General features: G+C 50.4%; 1 protein-coding gene across 5 annotated transcripts in view; it reads left to right on the forward strand.

Annotated features, from left to right (window-relative positions):
- LOC144178843 (beta-1,3-galactosyltransferase 1-like) overlaps positions 1–16,703 on the forward strand; it is a 116,235-nt gene that overhangs the window by 44,344 nt on the left and 55,188 nt on the right. The window contains exon 1 of one of the 5 annotated variants that reach the window (XM_077706978.1): positions 6,939–7,447. The exons of 1 other annotated variant lie outside the window; for it this stretch is intronic. Coding sequence is in view for 1 of the 4 variants with exons in the window: in XM_077706974.1 (XP_077563100.1) it covers positions 14,857–14,964 (108 nt within the window). In the remaining 3 variants the exon portion in view is untranslated. Of the gene's footprint in view, positions 1–6,938; positions 7,448–11,120; positions 11,433–14,841; positions 14,965–16,703 lie in introns of those variants that run through there. 3 more of the 5 variants (XM_077706977.1, XM_077706979.1, XM_077706974.1) reach the window with 3 other exon arrangements.

The raw sequence follows: 16,703 nt of genomic DNA on the forward strand, positions 1-16,703 counted from the left end.
CTCTCTCATCCTGAGTAGAGACATCACAACAACATGTCGCCCAACGCCCAACCTGAGAGACGGATTGAGGTGGAAGGTTAATTGGACTTTTTTTTCTGTCTACATGGACCACGAACGGTGTCACGAAAGATTACTAATTTACGTCTAACAACTTCGCTGCGAGAGCTCACGTTTTCGGAGCGGTTATCGTTTAGGGTAAGCGCAATTCTGATGAAATTCTGGTGTTGGTGCAGGAGCGATTTCACGATTGAAATAACTGGCATGTGTGCCACGCGCACGCAACACGATCCGCCTTCCTTTCCGGCCGTGTCGTTGCGTCTCTTACTACGAGAGTTCTGTGCATGTGCCGGGGCAGGCAAGCCAGTGATGGTCGCGGCAGCTGGTAGACCTCAAAGCCGATGTTTTGGTTGGGGTCGCAGTGCGGTGGGGCCCGTATATACGTATGGACCGAAGTAAACATCGCGGGTACGCCTTCAGCGAAGCGCTTGTCAAATGAATGACGTGGGCGCGAAGCCAGGGCTATCGGCCGCGCTTTGCTTTTGGCGGGAGGAAACCGGCGTCGGGGGGCGTGAACCAGCTCTCACGAAAAGGCAGCATAGTGGAATATACCGGCCTGCCGCCTCACCTTCCAGCTACTCATCTTGGCACATCTTCGGTTTGTTTTAGGGGCGAAGCACCTTAAGGCCGAGGCTTGTCCGTCCGGCGTCCGTGCTCACGGCACAGCACCGTGTAAATGGAAACATCTCTGGACAAAAGGTTCACAAAAGGTTAACAAGAACAAATTAAAAGGTTCACAAAAGGTTAGAGAGAGAGAGAGAGAGAGAGAGAGATAGAGAGAGAGAGAGAGAGAGAGAGAGAGAGAGAGAGAGAGAGAGAGAGAGAGAGAGAGAGAGAGAGAGAGAGAGAGAGAGAGAGAGAGAGAGAGAGAGAGAGAGAGCTCCTGGAGAGCTGTGCTTCACATGCACGAGGAGCATTGGATTGGATTGAAATGGATTGGATTAGATAAAATTGAATTGTATTGGATTGGAAATCGTTTGAGCAGCAGTAATCACTCTCACGGGTGATTTACGGTAAGAACGTTCCCCAGTGCTTTGCCCACTCATCATGATTCACTTCGTGGAGATGCGTGGATTTTTTTTTTTTGTTCTAAAAACTAGGTTCTAAATCTTGGAAAGTGTTCAAAGCTTAGTTTTGAAAGGTGGTGAAAAGCTCTTATCAGGCGTCAGTGCATTGCAAGCAGTAGGTAATCTGGGAATGCGCGGGAGAGCAATGTCGCCGCCATTTCCGTTCCGCTCCGTTCCGTCACACCCAGCGGTGCTGCGTGAACAGAGCTGTTAATGCATTGGTATTCGCATCTGCCGCTTATTGTCACTTCGCAAACGCTTTGCGTAAAAACCTCCCTTACGTATACGAGCTGCACAAAAACTGATCAGGTGGGGGTCTTAGTTTACATCACCACTTTTTCTTCACCTGTCCCATTGTCGCCATTGTTGTGTCATGTTAAGAACGACTCAGCATGCACACAAATCGTTTGCGCGAAAGTGTTTTTTTGCTTTTCTGTTCGTTTTGCTACGAAGGTGAATACGCACAGTCCTGAGGATGACGAATGCGGCATTGTTATTTTTTTCCTACGACAGGGGTTCCGTCTGCCATTGTTGGGAAAACCCAAGAACGGATGAGTGGTCACCTCTCGAGTATTCCCGTTAGGAATGGCGGCGGATTGAAGGGAATTTTGTGGAGACATGTGAATGCAATTCGAGAGGTATTTTCTCGGGCATAGAGATTATTCTCATCTTGATAAGGACGTCTAAGAGATTCAGTGTTCAAGCCACGGTGACGAAGCCGTCGATGTCGCTAGATTAAATCGCTCCTAACTTGGTGGCTGTGCCGTCTGAAGAGCGATACGGGTGGAGTGTTGTACCTTTCAGCACCTTCTTTTATGCCGTATAGGGCAATCTCTCACGAAAAAAAAAAAAAAGTAACGGACTCCCTTCTCAAGGAATTCTTGAAGGCCCATCCAACGGCTCCTATTTGAGAAGAAAGCCTGCTGTCAGGGTCACCATTCGGACAAAAAAATAATCGTTTTATTTAAACCGGGAAAAGGCTTCAGGGAGGCGTCTGCATTCAAAGATCTCTTGAGCTCGGGCCACGTCATCAACCTTCCAATCAGGTGTGGCTGATCTTTGAGGCCAGAGCTGGTCAAGGCTTACACCCAATGCTCGATGGAAACCTGGAGGTTTGGTGGAAGCGTCTAGGCCATTTAGTGTGTATTTGTCGCAGTCGGCCTCTGTGTGTTTAAGGCTGTCCCGGATTCTGCACAGAAGCGGCAGAGCGGACAAAACTATGTGAGAACAAGGCATTTTATGGCTTAGGAATGTATTTACGTGCAGAGAGCGGGAGGACATTCTGTGGTGGTTCCTGGATACAGATTTGTGGGCGAGAACGAGGGTGTTATGTTATGCAGGATATCTCTTATACAGTGCTGCGCCGTTTCTTGAAATGAGACTAGCAGATGAAAGCACTCGGTCTCGCCTTCGTTGTGGTTTCTTGGCGGATCAAACGTAGAGCCATGATGGTGGCGATCTCATTACCGGGGATGCCGTTGTGGGCTGGTTCCCATACAACCCTGACTGGTCTCGTCGGTGGTTTCTGGTTGATGATTGCAAGCGTATTGATGCAATGTTGCGGGACGCCCTCTACGAGTTGGGTTCGGCATCTCCAGCGTGTGGGTGGGTCAGCGCGAAGTCTCTCGCCGCATCCTCTGCTTGATGGATGTTGCTTCCGGGGATTGGAATCTTACACCAGTGTTCGTTGTAATTCATAGGTAAGACTCCGCATCCGTGCAGGTGGTAGAGGGATGATTCCCGTGCACCTTGTTAGGTGACACGGGCTCGGGCCTTACTACGACATTCTGTTATGCGAGTAGCTAAGCTAAACAAAAAAAAGTGGTCACAGGAAGCCTTACCACCAAGAAGCCTGTAAACAGGGCTACCTGGAAAATTGCAGAGCCGGGATACGACGCAAACGTACACTGTCAGGCTTAAAAGTGTTATTAAGGATGCGTTGGTCAATTCTTCCAGTCTTGAACATACCAGGCGAGCTGGCCAGCGGGCCCGGCACCCTTTGGGAGATAAGAGGGTGCTCATGCGCCGGACGTCTGAAACAAAATAAGTGTGCGTTGGCAGATGGGGCAGCGATCTATTTTAGCAATGATGTAGCTCCGTTCTTATGTCAGTGGTTCTGTTCGGGTCATCCAGCTTGAGCAAAGCGTGTCCTTTGTTACTGGTACCGGAAGTACAGTCAACCTAATTTCTCTTTATTTGCCCAGGGCTTTGGCTCTTATTCTCATCAGCAGGCTGTTATGACGAGGGATAAGCACTTGAGACCTTCCCGTCACTGTGAAAAACTCTGCTCTCAACTTTTGAGCGTCCTTGTTGCACTAGTTCAATCCCGGTCCTTTGTTTCAAAGTCATGTCAGGTGGTCTTGACTTTAGAGGTTTTGCACATCCTCTTTCAATCTTTTTTCGTTCTGGGTAGTCCCGGTTTCGGCCGTGTATCAGTGCTGCCGATAGTGCCAAAAGCCTGTTGAACTGATAGCTACCCGGACCTGATAGCTATCCGGATCCACGGTTTCAATGAACTTGCAGACCGTAGAGTACAAATACAGCATTCAAGTTACCCTTTCGTTCATATTTATGGCGTTTTTTTTTTTTTTTGCTTAAATTTTCTGACAACGTGTTTCAGTCGTTGTACCAGCTCCCGTCCTATCCTGATTTGTGCAAGAAACTATGGAACGCCTTTGGCTTCATGAATTACGGAAAGAAGCGATGAAACGTTCGACAGAATAAAATATTAGCGACCGCAATGAAGAGGACCGAAACAGACGAAGGTACGGCGGGCACCTACTTCTCACAAATATCAAAACCTGGCACCCATACATGACAAGAACAAACTGGAGTGTACAAAACATACCTCAGGTATACCCTGAGCTCTAGAATAAGGCAAACTTATGTGCACCATGCAGAGACAACATGCCATGGGATGCATTCAATGTGTATATATATAAAAAGAAAAATGGGATCACAAATAAAAAAAAAATCCCCGGCCATCTCCACTAACCTGAAACCTGGTGAGGGGCGAGGCATGGAGTGTATAAGTGTATTCTTGGCGCCTAGGCGTTTTTGCCATTGCAGATGAAACCGTTGGGGGGGTAGAGGTGTACAGCTTTGCTGTACAAGTCTTGGTTCTTTGAAGCACGAAGCGTTCTAGTGCGAGGCGTAAACGAGTGTCCCGGGGATTTTTACCACGCGTTACGAAGCGTTCCAGCGCGAGGCGTAAACGAGTGTCCCGGTGTATTTCAGTACGCGTTACGAAGCGTTCCAGCGCGTGGCGTAAATGAGTGTCCCGGTGTTTTAGTACCGTGACTACATGAGGCGGCGATTACGACGACGACGACACGAGACGCCGACAGCCCGAGCCCCTAATATTGCTGACGACACATAATAGAAAAGCGACGAACAGGGCACACTAATAAAGAGAACTATCGATCCTGTAAGGGTGGAACTTTACTGTGTAAACTTTGCCGCTGTGGGCTATAGCGTATGAAGAAGCTGCTGTTGGAAAATTTTGCCGGGGATCTTAAACAAGTGCAGAAAAAAAAGCATATGCGACCACGTTAGACTTTACCTAGAGAAGAAAGCATCATTCAGAGCCTGAAAAAAGAAAAGAAATAGGACACGTAGCTTCGCTTCCCCTTCTATTGTTCGGGGAGGAGCTTGACGGAGTCTTCAAAGCGGCAAGCGCGGGCGGCGTGTTTAGCTTAGTATCCATCACGTCAGATACGCCGCACTAATAGACGAAACCCTGAGCGCGGTGGTATAGCTTGTTTGCTTGAGATGCTCTACCGAATTCTTTCGTGGAGCTTCCAGGTAGTCTTGCCTACCGAGGTGGGTTGAGGCAACAGCCTTGTCAAAGCATCACCGCACAGCAAGTTGGAACTCAAATGCGGGCTTTATTTACTCAAGCAGTGGAAACAAAATATAAGCGGCACAGGAGGCACATTCGCCACAGCACTTCAATGTCCGGAGGCTTGCGGCACGGCGGGACGGACGGCCGACCGCTTGGTGTCGTGCGGGCTCCTTGAAGGTGGCTGGCGGCGGCTTGTCTCCCCTGGCTAGCAGCACCCTGGCCGGACTTGACTCTCCTCCTCGCGGGAGGAGGAGAGTCAAGTCCGGCCGTGGCGGCGCTCCCCGCTGCCGACTCCCCCAGCTGACAAGCTCCGCTGCGCTTATCTAGCTTGCATCGGAGGTGTCACGCCCCCTCCGCCGCACAGTATTTCTACAGTTCGCTCCTAGATGGCAGGAGAGGTAGCGCGCGGAAATTCGAATGGAACAACGCGAAAGTTCTGGGGAGAGAATCCCTGCAAGCTTAATCTGGCGTTTGGGTTAAATTACGAAACTAGCAGGTTTTTCAGCTTTTGGCTATGTTAACCAGCCAAAGCTTGCCTGTTTATCGAGAATGTTCTGGAGTGGGGTAGCCACATCTTTTCAAGGTTAAGTTTTATAGATGTAGTTTTGCTGCCTCTTTACTGTGCAACGCGGTACTTGCTGGCAGGAATAAATAAATACAGACACATTACGCACACACGCACACGCTCACACACACACACTGGCCGTCTTGGCTTGGTCTACAGTCCGGTTCTCCGGTTCGAGGGTATGACGCACTGCTCACTGCTTCACGGCTCCTCCCACCGGGCAAGCGTGTGCTACAGGCACTGGTGAAGTTTCGCCGTTCCGCTGTCGTGCGCAGGGCAGCAAGAGGCGCTGAGGGCGGCGTCCGCCGCGTGACGCTGCCTCCATAAATAATGCAATCGATATGTTCTCCGCTAATGGACCGTGCTCTGAATGACCCTTGTTGTCTTTTCCGGCCTTGTCTTTGAGCCTGCGTCACGAAAGGGCTGTATGCGTGTAATGAGTGCTCTGTAATGAGCACTCTGCACGACCAAGTATTTGCTGTTGTCATCGAACCACTAATGGGTGTAGGAACTGAAGTCAGATTCCCGAGCAAATAATCACAGGAAATGTATGAAACGTCTGAGGCTAGGGAGGGCGGGAGAAACCAGAACACATGCAAACATGTAACAAGCGACGCTAGTTAGAATAAAAAAATGCGGAGACTGAGTGCGCCAACCAGTAAACTGCGCCAATCAGGCGAAAGCAGCATACGTTCCTGTTACAAAGCGTTGGCCTATTCACCAGTGAGGGTATGTGGATCCTCTTTGCGTATGTAAACTTGGGTAGGCCTCATAGTACGCACGCATGATTTGGAGTCTTTTGTTCTTGCGTTTAACGCGCCGTCGTAACGCAGGCGGTGAGGCGCGCCGTAGTGGAGGTCTCCGGATTAATTTTGACCACCTGGGGATCTTTAACGTGCGCCGAAATCTCCGTACACACGGGCGTTTTTGCTTTTCGCCTCCATCAGAAAAGCGGCCACCGCGGCCGGGAATCGAACCCGCGTCCCCGTGCATAGCAGCACAACGCCTTAGCCACTGAGACACTGCGGCGGGTATGATTTGGAGTACGGGAACGCGTTTATTGCGAATGCATATTCGCAAGGACGTTAGATAGACAAGTATACACAGTAGGTGCCTTGTTCTCGTTGCCCAGAATCACTCGTGTGTTTATTTTTCTCTCGGGTAGTTCCCAGCCGCCCGCAGCCTTCGTCGCTGCGCATTTTGTTCCACGCCAAGGCGCCGGAAGAAAGCGACGGCTCCAGACGGCGCGGCCGCTCGCTCTGAGCCTTCCCGGCTGCGCGCGTGTGCGGGCGACGAGCTGAGAACGCCGACGGCGTGTCGCCTTTCCATCCTTCCTTGGCACCATGCCGCCCCTTTCCGCCGGTTGTCGCGTAACACCAGCAAAACGGCAAAAGGGGTGTGCTACGAACCGCCCAGACGAAGAAGTCAACACAGACATGAGTCAGTCTGGCCGCCGCGTTCGGGCGCTTTTAGCTCGCGCGCTAAACACCGCGTAGCTGGCCTTCTATAAGTGTCGTTCGCGCGCGTCCAGCCCTGACCACTTTTCACTTTTCTCTAACGCGGACAAATCGGACGCCGTCGTCACATCCGCCGTGGACGGGAAAGCCGCGCGTGCGCATTGGTTCAAGAGTCGTTCCCGTTCAGCGCAGCACCAATGGGCGGAGAGACGTGATTCGACGGTTGTGTGTGCAGGCAATTAATTAAGCAAAGACGGACCCAGTGGCGTGCTAAGTACAGAGGGGTGGGGGAGTGCGTCGAAGCTGGACGCTGGCCCCGGGACGATGTGATGCGAGTGATAGCGCTGTGGTCGCGTGTGCCCATTACGAAGTGATTGCGGCTTGGAGGAGAAGCCACCGCGCGCGTGCTTTCAAAAGTATACCTGCTTCGGAGCCGGTGGGGATTGGCGAGGAACAGGTGAGATGGATTTTATCTCTATTTAGCGCCGGAGAAATCAGCAAAAGGTGTCCCTATCAACCTCAATACAACACGGCTCTCGTTCATCTTATTGCACCGATTCAGGGGTACGTAGTGAGAAATTAGATTGAGTAGCCTGATTTGCGAGAAAAAGGCAATGAAGAAATATAGTACGACCGAGATTTAACTCTTTGATTTCAGCGACGCTGTTAAAACCTCCCAGTGGGATCGTCGGGTAAAACTGGATCGAATAAGTGACGGCTTCTCATTGCAAACATGAAGCTGAGCCACGCGCACAGGTAGCTGGGAATTCCGGTTGGCAGGAATTTGGTGATGATCCTCGCAACTAAATTGACACCATACGGTGCTGTACGATATAGTAATCTTCAAAAAATCTCCATTTGAGTCCGTTTCAGCGGTGTAAGGCATGCAGTGTAATTGGTCTTTTCTTATATTGACTTCCCAGACTTTTGGGGGCTGTCATTACGGTATCCTGGAAGGAAACTCCGACACCGTGAAGTTCAAAAGTGTAGCACGCATTTATGTCACCGTCTCTGTCCGTCACAGTTGTCGTCATCGTGCCATCGGGCACTAGTCGCCCCGAATTTCATCCAGTGTCGTTTTCAACGGTTACGTTTCCACGCGGTCCCGAAGTCGCGCTCTTTTTTTTTTTTTTTTTTTTCTCTGCGCTGCCAGTTAATGGTCATCCAGCCCGTTATTCGGGCCATAATTCATTCCAGCTTGTAACTGAAAATTTAGCGTAACACGTAAACAAATTGCAATCACTTCAAACCAGAGTTCAGGTCCAAAGGGCTTCTACGCGCAGGGTGCGTTGATTTCTGGCCATCAATATGACATGTGCCCACTTATCAGTCTGTATGCTCAAGCGTGGAGTCAGACTCGCATTTTGTGTGCCGGGTTTACACCCAGCCACCATCACACTCACACGCAAGTTTGAACACAAATCTATACAAATCTACAGTCCTCGTAAGCGATGATATACTGCTTCAAAGTACTGACCCGCCTAAGCAGCAGTTTGTAAAATGGGTCAGTAGGTCAGTACAGCGCGGCGCGGACCCGGCTTTTCTCTGAGTGGCGTATTTGTTTGGGAAACTATTTTATGTTGTTAATTTGTTTTGTTTTTGAATAAGACGCCGATTTCCAAGGCAAATATTTTGGTGTCTTGTCGCCGACGCCCGCGAGAATTTCGCTTCGCCAAGGGAGGCGAAGTTTTTGCGTCTTTACGTGGTACACTGCATCTTTGTACGCTGCGCCACAACATCAGCGGTTTGCGGCTATGCGAGCTATGTCTGAGACCGCTTGTGTATCCGCTGGAGAAGTCGCTGTGGGAGAGCAACAAGCATAATAATGTAATAAATGTGTTTGCTTGCGGATAAATGTAATTCGGTACAAACATAGCTCTGGTGTGTCACTCACAATTTCGAAATTGAATAAGACGAGGAAGTTATACCGCACAAATGTAAAAACATTTCACGGACGAATTACGTAGCGTTGTAAATGGCACCTGTTGCCAGCCGGACTCTGATGCGCCTCGGCTAAGGAAACTGCATTCGGTCGCCTGTCGAACGCCCCTTCCCAAATTGAGTCTGTTTACCCTTTGTGCGAAAACGCTGGGAGGCGTCGCCGCAACGAGGCGGGTGGTTTGAACCTTACACCGTAAATGGCCACCAAGGAGCGCCATGAGCGCGTTCCCTGGAATTCGGTTGCCGTGCGCACGACTTCAGCTGGGACCGAGGCCGAGCTCCGGGAACCACATAACCGTGGTCACGCGAGGAGCCCGAGCCCTCGAAAGGGAGAAGAAGGAGGCACAGGAGTTGTCTGCCGGCAGCCAAATGAAGAAGCTGCCCTAGAAAGGTCGTCCGGAAGTGGCAATGCCGGGGGACCAGTTTCTTCGGGTCGTTGGAAGCAGCAAACACACCGGTCACTGGTCGCAGTTTAGGACGTTCGCGGCACCAGCAACTTAGGCCACGATATTCTTGTCTATTATCATAAACACCCGCTAAAGTAACGGTGCGGCAGCCAGTGAGTCAATGCCGCTCGTCAATTTTGATCATAATTCTCGAAGCCCCGTGCAGTTATCTGTATACCAGAGAAAAGTTCTGGTCTGGGAATGCGAACAATCCCCATCCCTCACACCCAAACCCCGTCACACGTGCGAGCAGGACCTAGAGTCACTGGAACTTGGATGGCTGTCGAGCTCGGACCTTTCGACCTAGCGCATATATACTGATAGATAGGACATGAGCTGCCAGCAAGGACCAGGGCGTCCAGGACTAGAGGACGCCCGCGACAGGGATGGTGCTGTTGCCATCCCGCACCAATGAGCTCGCAGTTAAATGTGTTTATTATATCTCTCTCGTGTGGGCAGGCAACGGGCTCGCGGTAAGGAGGGGCATATATAGTCTTACCCACCGCCAGCCTGCGCCCCTAGAATACGCCTGCAACGGGCGTTATTGCGCACATATCTGAAAGCAAAGAAAGTTCCGATTTTTTTTTTTAAGACATGAGCACTAAAACTGGAATGGGAAACGGGTGCTCCAAATGGGGCGCACGAAATACGCCCCAAGAAAACGAGTCAGCCAACATATGCTTCACGTACAAAAATTATCTCACGTTTTCCCGCTGCTGTCGCCCTTCAAACGACGAGTTTCGTGTGCCCGTAATCAGTATTTACAAAACTCTGAAGTCTTGTAAATTTAACGTGAAAATAATCGTAATGTCGTACCCTTCACACGTATATCATTGTCTCTATGCCGTGGCATGCCCGTTCTTCTTGGCGATCGCCTAATAAAGTCCCGGCTGGTGCAGCTTCCTGAAACGTTCCCGAAGTTCTTTGGAGTACGCCTTTCCAAGCAAACCTATGGCCGGCGTATTACGTGCTTACATCATATTCGCATTATAAGTCCTTGCTCTTGCCTTACAGCGATCTTTTCTTTTTTTTTCGCCTAATTTACTCCGAAAATCTGAATAGATCAACGCCTTGGAGCGGGCGTCTAGGGCTATCGTAAAACGCAGTCTCGCTAGTATTGTCCTTCACTCGGTAAATCGCCTCCACTAAAGGAAGCGAAAGTGTAACTTATGCAAGCCGACATCGCTCGTGCCTCGAGTGGATGTCCTCTAAAAAAGGGAAGGAATTGGGGTGAGCGCTAACGAGGCGCGCCGTACTGAAGGGCTGTGGGTTAACTTAGACCACCTGGAATCTCTTGTGCACAGACTACATAAGCGAGCCTCCGGTATAACTCCGCCCGCAGATTTATGCAGCTGCGCACGCCTTTTGAGAAAGAACGGAGTACAAACGCGTTTATTTAATTATCGAAATAAGGGTTTCGGCACTAGCTCGTTTGCATTCGTTATCGCCATTGACGCACTCGAGGCGATGAACTCAGCGCCAGTCGTGCTTTCCGGCCTCTCGCGCTGGTTGTTGCTTTGCCGCTACGTGATTACGTGTGTTTGTTATACAGCTAAGAGCTGCGTTCGTGCGAAGCGCGCCATGAAGTTACATTGCGATACGTCCGGGCAACCTCCATCTTCCGGCGGGCTTGTATCGCTCGCCTTCCTCTACTTGTTCCTTGTTTTTAGCGCGGAAGTCGTGCGCGTGATCTGCAGGCGTCGAGCGAGGATTCATTCGTTGGTGCTGACGCGAGCTCTTTAGTGGTGTTCATAAAGGACCTCCCGCGCAAGTCTCGAGATAGTCTTGCCGGGTAGCTCGCCGTACAGGAGCCCACCGAAATGACAGTCTTGGCCTGTTGGTTAACTTGATTTTTTTTTCGACCTTTGAAGGACAGCGATGTTGAGGTGGTTTTGAGTGCCGGTGAGTCGTCTATGAGGAACAGTTGACCGTGAAACGTTCACTGCCGCGGCGGCATCTTTCGGAATTTTAATTGTCAAAGTGCAAGCAGAAGAAGCGGCCAAGCAGTGACTGCTGCACGGAGTAGGTGATCGTGAGGAGCGACGTTTGCCAAGTGTAAGTGCGCAACACAAGGGATGGTAACGTTGATTGATTGATTGATTGATTGTAACGTTTAACGCGCCGACGCAACGCAGGCGATGAGGCGCGCCGTAGTGGAGGGCTCCGGATTAATCAGAAAAGCGGCCGCCACGGCTGGGAATCGAACCCGAGTCCTCGTGCTCGGCAGCGCAACGTCTTAGCCACTGAGCCACCTCGGTGGGAAAGGGATGGTGACGTTACGTTAACTGAATTCGACAGTCTAGTGCGTTAAAATCACTACTGCGCACCCACATGACCAACGACTAACCGTGTGATGCATGATATGAATTCGGCGCGACTTCATTCAATGCATCTAGTTACACAACATGTAACCACGGTATTAAGTATTATAATAAGGAACAAGCTTTTCCTGTTGAAAGAGAGAAAAATTTAAGTCCGAGCATGATGCTTCCCTGCGCTAGCCTGAGCCCCCGCGCAATGCCAGCAACAGGTTTCGCATTGTATGCATTGCCATAACGTGAAGAATGAGGCAGACCGTATACTTGGTCGAGAAGAGATTCTGCGGGTTTGAGCTTCCTGTTTTTACGCATAATTTCACTCTAACTGGCCATGGTACACTCTCAGAGGTACGCCCTTCTAATTGCCGTTGGCTGGCGACGTGGTGGGACGGAACGGTGCCTGTGTGCACACGCGAATTTTGCAGCCAATAATTGCTGTTCTGAATACGTTCCGACTGCGTCCATGGAAGCCCTGCGTAATATTGTTTATATCACCCGAAGCACGCGAGCGCGAGTATATTTCCGACGCGAGCTTGGCTTGGCGCCTACACCTCAGGACAATACCTCCCCCCCACCATTTCTTATGCATGTACGGTGCAGTGCAGCCCGCAACGTGAGTCGACATTGCCCGCAACTGCGCTTAAATCGGTGCGCGCCTTTTATGATGCATGGGCCGCCAACTTTTTACATGTCGATAAGGAACCCATGGCAGAAAAAAAAAAAAATTCACCATCATCCCGTAGGGGTACCCTGAGTAGTATGCGAAGCAGCCATGGGGTCGACTCAAGTTCCCATTAGTTTCCAGTTCGACCGTGGCGTTGCGGGAGGAGAATGAGGGGAGTGAAGCGCGCGCGCGCGTCATTCATACCGCGGAGCTACAGTGGCGCCCCCAGCGGAGTATGCAGCGGCTACCGTCGCGTCTCTAACCCTAAGCTGCTTCGCATTATCGCATGCGGAGCCGCAGGTATTGCCATTCCTTGCGCAATCCCGGAGAGGAGAGGAGCTTCGGAGAGGAGGGTAGGAATGCCTCGCATACTACTCAGGGTTCCCCTACGGGAAGATGACGACGGTGGTTGAACGCGAAGCTATCTCGTGATGGATTCTTTGGTTGGCCAATCCCTAGGGGCATCCTGCCACAATCATCATCAGCGGTGCCTGGCCAGGCATGCGGAGTGGGTGTACGGACGGCGGACAACAATGACAAGGGAGGGAGGGATCAGCCCCGAGCATGAGATGCTTCGCATCTATAAAAAATCGAGACATGCGTTTTGAGTTTTCTCAAGCTTGCGCCATTCGTGTCACTGAACGCAGCGTGCAATCGTCGGATCAGTTGATATGCTTGCACGTGTAGAATGCGCAGCGGAAGTAATGGGGCGCTGTTTTTTACAACTGCGTTATGTAATACATACGTATTCAAATAAAACTTCTTCGCTGATGGATTGGTGTGCGTAAATGGCAGGATGGTACATACGTATGCAAATGAAACTTTCCTGATGAATTGGTGTGCGTTAATGGCAGGAGTGCATCTCCATGCTTACTCCCGCACTCAACAAGAATGAAATTGCAATTTTACCCTTCCTGTTGGAGAGAGGGAGACGATGCGTAGGTTTACTCTTCCGTGTTGCAGGAGGGAAACTGGGACTGGACTCGGCGCCACACGAGAATACGCAGTTAGTTTTACTCCTCCCCCTCATGTGGAGCGAACGTTGCATAGTACTCCCCGCAGCTTCCGAGGGGAGTGAAATGAGGGGTGTGAGCGAGGGGACTGAGGGAAGTGAGTGCGCCAGCGCTCACAAGAGTACAATGACTACGGAACTCTCCAACTACTGCCTCGATTTCTTAGTGTACACACATAAGGTTTACCTACATAGCCCAGGGTTTCGAATCGCAAAAACTTTCGCTTATATGTGACCTCAGTTTCGCTGTTACATTTGTGACTATCCTGGGCGTCGGTGCAGTTTCCAGCCGTGCATGGTGAGCCGTGAAGTAATTAAACGCCGAGCTCATTTTGTTGGTAGAGGAAGGACTTCTTTATGATATGCAGCCACAAGCTGTCGCTCAACGGGCGGCACGGAGCACGTTACAGCGAAAGGAATGAGGCAGGCGCCAGCTGCGACGTTTTGGAGCCGTGCACTCATTCTGTGTCGCTCATGTCGGCGTGCCAGCCCGCTGTCTTTGACCGTCTGCGGCAGGCCGCCGTAGTTTGGTAGCAGCAGCGCGCTCCACTGCCACCTCTGGAACAGAGTTGCTAGACGTAAGTAAGCGCCCGGGCTTTTTTTTGTTCATCTGGCCTGTCGTGCCGTGCGCTCCCAGCCAAAGGAAAATCGTATCCTTCGAGTTTCTTAACGGGAAAAGTTTTTCTTTCGGCCTCTTTTTAAGCTTCAATTTTTGTTTTGTTTTACCTACTAAATATTTGTTGTGAACGTAATGACTGACGACTCTCGTTAATTTGACCCTATCGCGAAAACTAAAAATGCGGTTGTTCGTGCTTTCCTTCTCGGTTTTTGTCGTTTTTTGTGTTTTATTCTACTTAGTAACAATTCGCTCAATCTCCCGTTTTATCATGTTAAAATTTGGCCCTTTGCTATTGATTGATTGTAGGGTTTAACGCGCCGACGCAACGCAGGCGATGAGGCGCGCCGTAGTGGAGGTCACCGAATTAATTTTGACCACCTGGGGATCTTTAATGTGCGCCGAAATCTCGCACACACGGGCGTTTTCGCTTTTCGCCTCCGCCAGAAAAGCGGCTGCCGCGGCCGGGAGTCGAACCCGCGTCCTCGTGCTCAGCAGCGCAACGCCTTAGCCACTGAGCCACCGCTGGGGTTAAATTAAGCGGAAGGTGTAATGAGATCAAGTCGAAAGAATTAATGGGAGTCGACTGTATTGCTCTTCCTATACTTCTCTTGTAATGAGCGCGCTACGTTTACAAACACGCTTCCCTCGTCTGAATCCACTAAGTTTCAAGCTGAGCCGGCCGCATACCGAACCGGAATGTTTTGGTCATATCGCAGGAGTGTAATTTCCGGGCAAAACAGTCGTTTTGTTTTTGCTGCCGCTGTTGATGTTATTCTGTTCTAGACGCAGTTTATTTGCAAAGGTTTTGATGGCTGTGCGTGCGTCTCTCACCAGCACAGCCGCCCATTCCGTTCCTCGCGAGCCATATGACTCATCGCCACTCCTCGCATCCTGACTGTGCGGAGCCGAATCACCATCCCCCTCCAATTCCACCCCCCCATGCCTGTCCTCATCCCTATCCTCATCCACCTCAGGTTAGTGAAAGGCTGCACGAAGTGGCCCTATACCAGGGGATATCGCTCCTTCATTACCAAACATCTGCGTAATGTTTCCTGTGTTGGGCATCCGGGTATCTCAGAACAGGAAGAATAATCTGCGCAATTTTTACCTTCGAGGCATATTTACATATTAGTGGGTAACGCAATTAAACAGCCGGGGACTATTTGGCATCTTAACGGCGCGCTATAAATTTCTTCTATTAACATCTGAAAGGGGTAATTTGCGTGTAACGGAGATAGTTCCCAAAATCTTTTTTGTAACCCCGGGCGAAAGCGTACACTTGCAGACATTTGGAAAAAAAAAATAAGGAATGCAACGGTACTAGGTCTTGGAGTAGTCATACAAAGATTGTCTAGAGTAACTCAGGGGGCTACCGCCAAGGAAGGGCTTGTACACACTTACATGGAATATCCTTTAAGATCCACAGGGGCGAACTACTGAAGGAGGGAAAAAGGGGGAGGTGGCTCCATTATTTTCTGTCATCACCAACTTGTCAAGCGAGCAGTGGGAGACTAGTCTTCGCAGAGATGACCCTGCCTTCCAGGGGTGGTTGTAGAGAGAGTCATAGAGGCGTTGGCGGCCATTGGAGTCCTGGAATTAGATATCTACCTTGTTCCCTTCCCCGTTCCTTAGATAAATATATTTTCAATCCCTCAATCTCTACACCGATGCTAGCATCCCGGCTGATGTGGTCGTAGCTGCTCCTCACTTTATTAGAATCGTCTTGCTTCTGTCCTTCCACATTTCAATCAATCATATGCTTTGTCGTTGCCCCCAGTATTCGTCGGAAAGACGCGTTTTCGCCGCCGTGCTCAGCCGATTGGACAATCAACCGTTCAAAGTAGATACTATTCTAGGACATCGACCCCTACAATCAAATTCGCAGAAGGCAGCAAAAGCCCTTCTGCGTTTTATGGAGGCTGAAACACACACGCTTGAATGAACAAAGGGACTAAAGTGTGTGCGCGGCCCCGCTCCTATCCCCTCTTTTTTGCCTGCCCTCCTTTCATCCCCTGAGCCCCCCTTCCCCAGTGCCGAGTAGCAATCCGGGCTTTAAGCTCGGATAACCTCTCGGCCTTTCCGTTCGCTTTCCTCCTCCTCTTCTTCCTCCTCCTCCTCGTCCTCCTCCTCCTCCTCCTCCTCCTTTGTTGGTAGCACTCGTCGTTCAGGTACGTTATGGAAAAACCGACGCACGGCGCCTCTTTTTTAGAGAGTGAAAATTGAGAGCCAATTTCAACCGTTGTTAATTACAGCCCCTGACGGGTTCGACGATCGCTGATGCTTGCTTCTACAGGCCGTATACATGGAGGCCTGTAACACATTTGCGCAGGCTGAAGATCAATGTCAGTGTCACAAACGTTCATGCTTGCGTTTAGAATTCACTCTCGCGAGCATAAATTCTAGAAAATTAGGAAAGTGACGCCTTGCAAATGAAAACGAGGACCTTCTGAGCTTGCGCTGAAATGCTCAAGATTTACTCTGACTCGATGAGCTGAGGCTCATTTCCACTCGGGCCTCTGTCCGTTACTCCGGCCAAGATCCAGTCCGTACAGTCAGCGCTGCACACTCTTGCTTCGCGAGATTGGCAGATGACTTAAGCCGATGCAGCTGTTTCCCGCGCACTGGTACGCGCTAGTTTGCTCTATCCTGCAGCTGCACATCCAACTGTTCTGCTTTGTTGATGCGTTTTCTCCTTTATATAGTCGTCTCTTTT

Source organism: Haemaphysalis longicornis, unplaced genomic scaffold (assembly GCF_048455015.1).
Source record: "Haemaphysalis longicornis isolate Haplotype H1 unplaced genomic scaffold, Haemaphysalis longicornis Haplotype H1 scaffold_4, whole genome shotgun sequence".
Taxonomy (NCBI): domain Eukaryota; kingdom Metazoa; phylum Arthropoda; class Arachnida; order Ixodida; family Ixodidae; genus Haemaphysalis; species Haemaphysalis longicornis.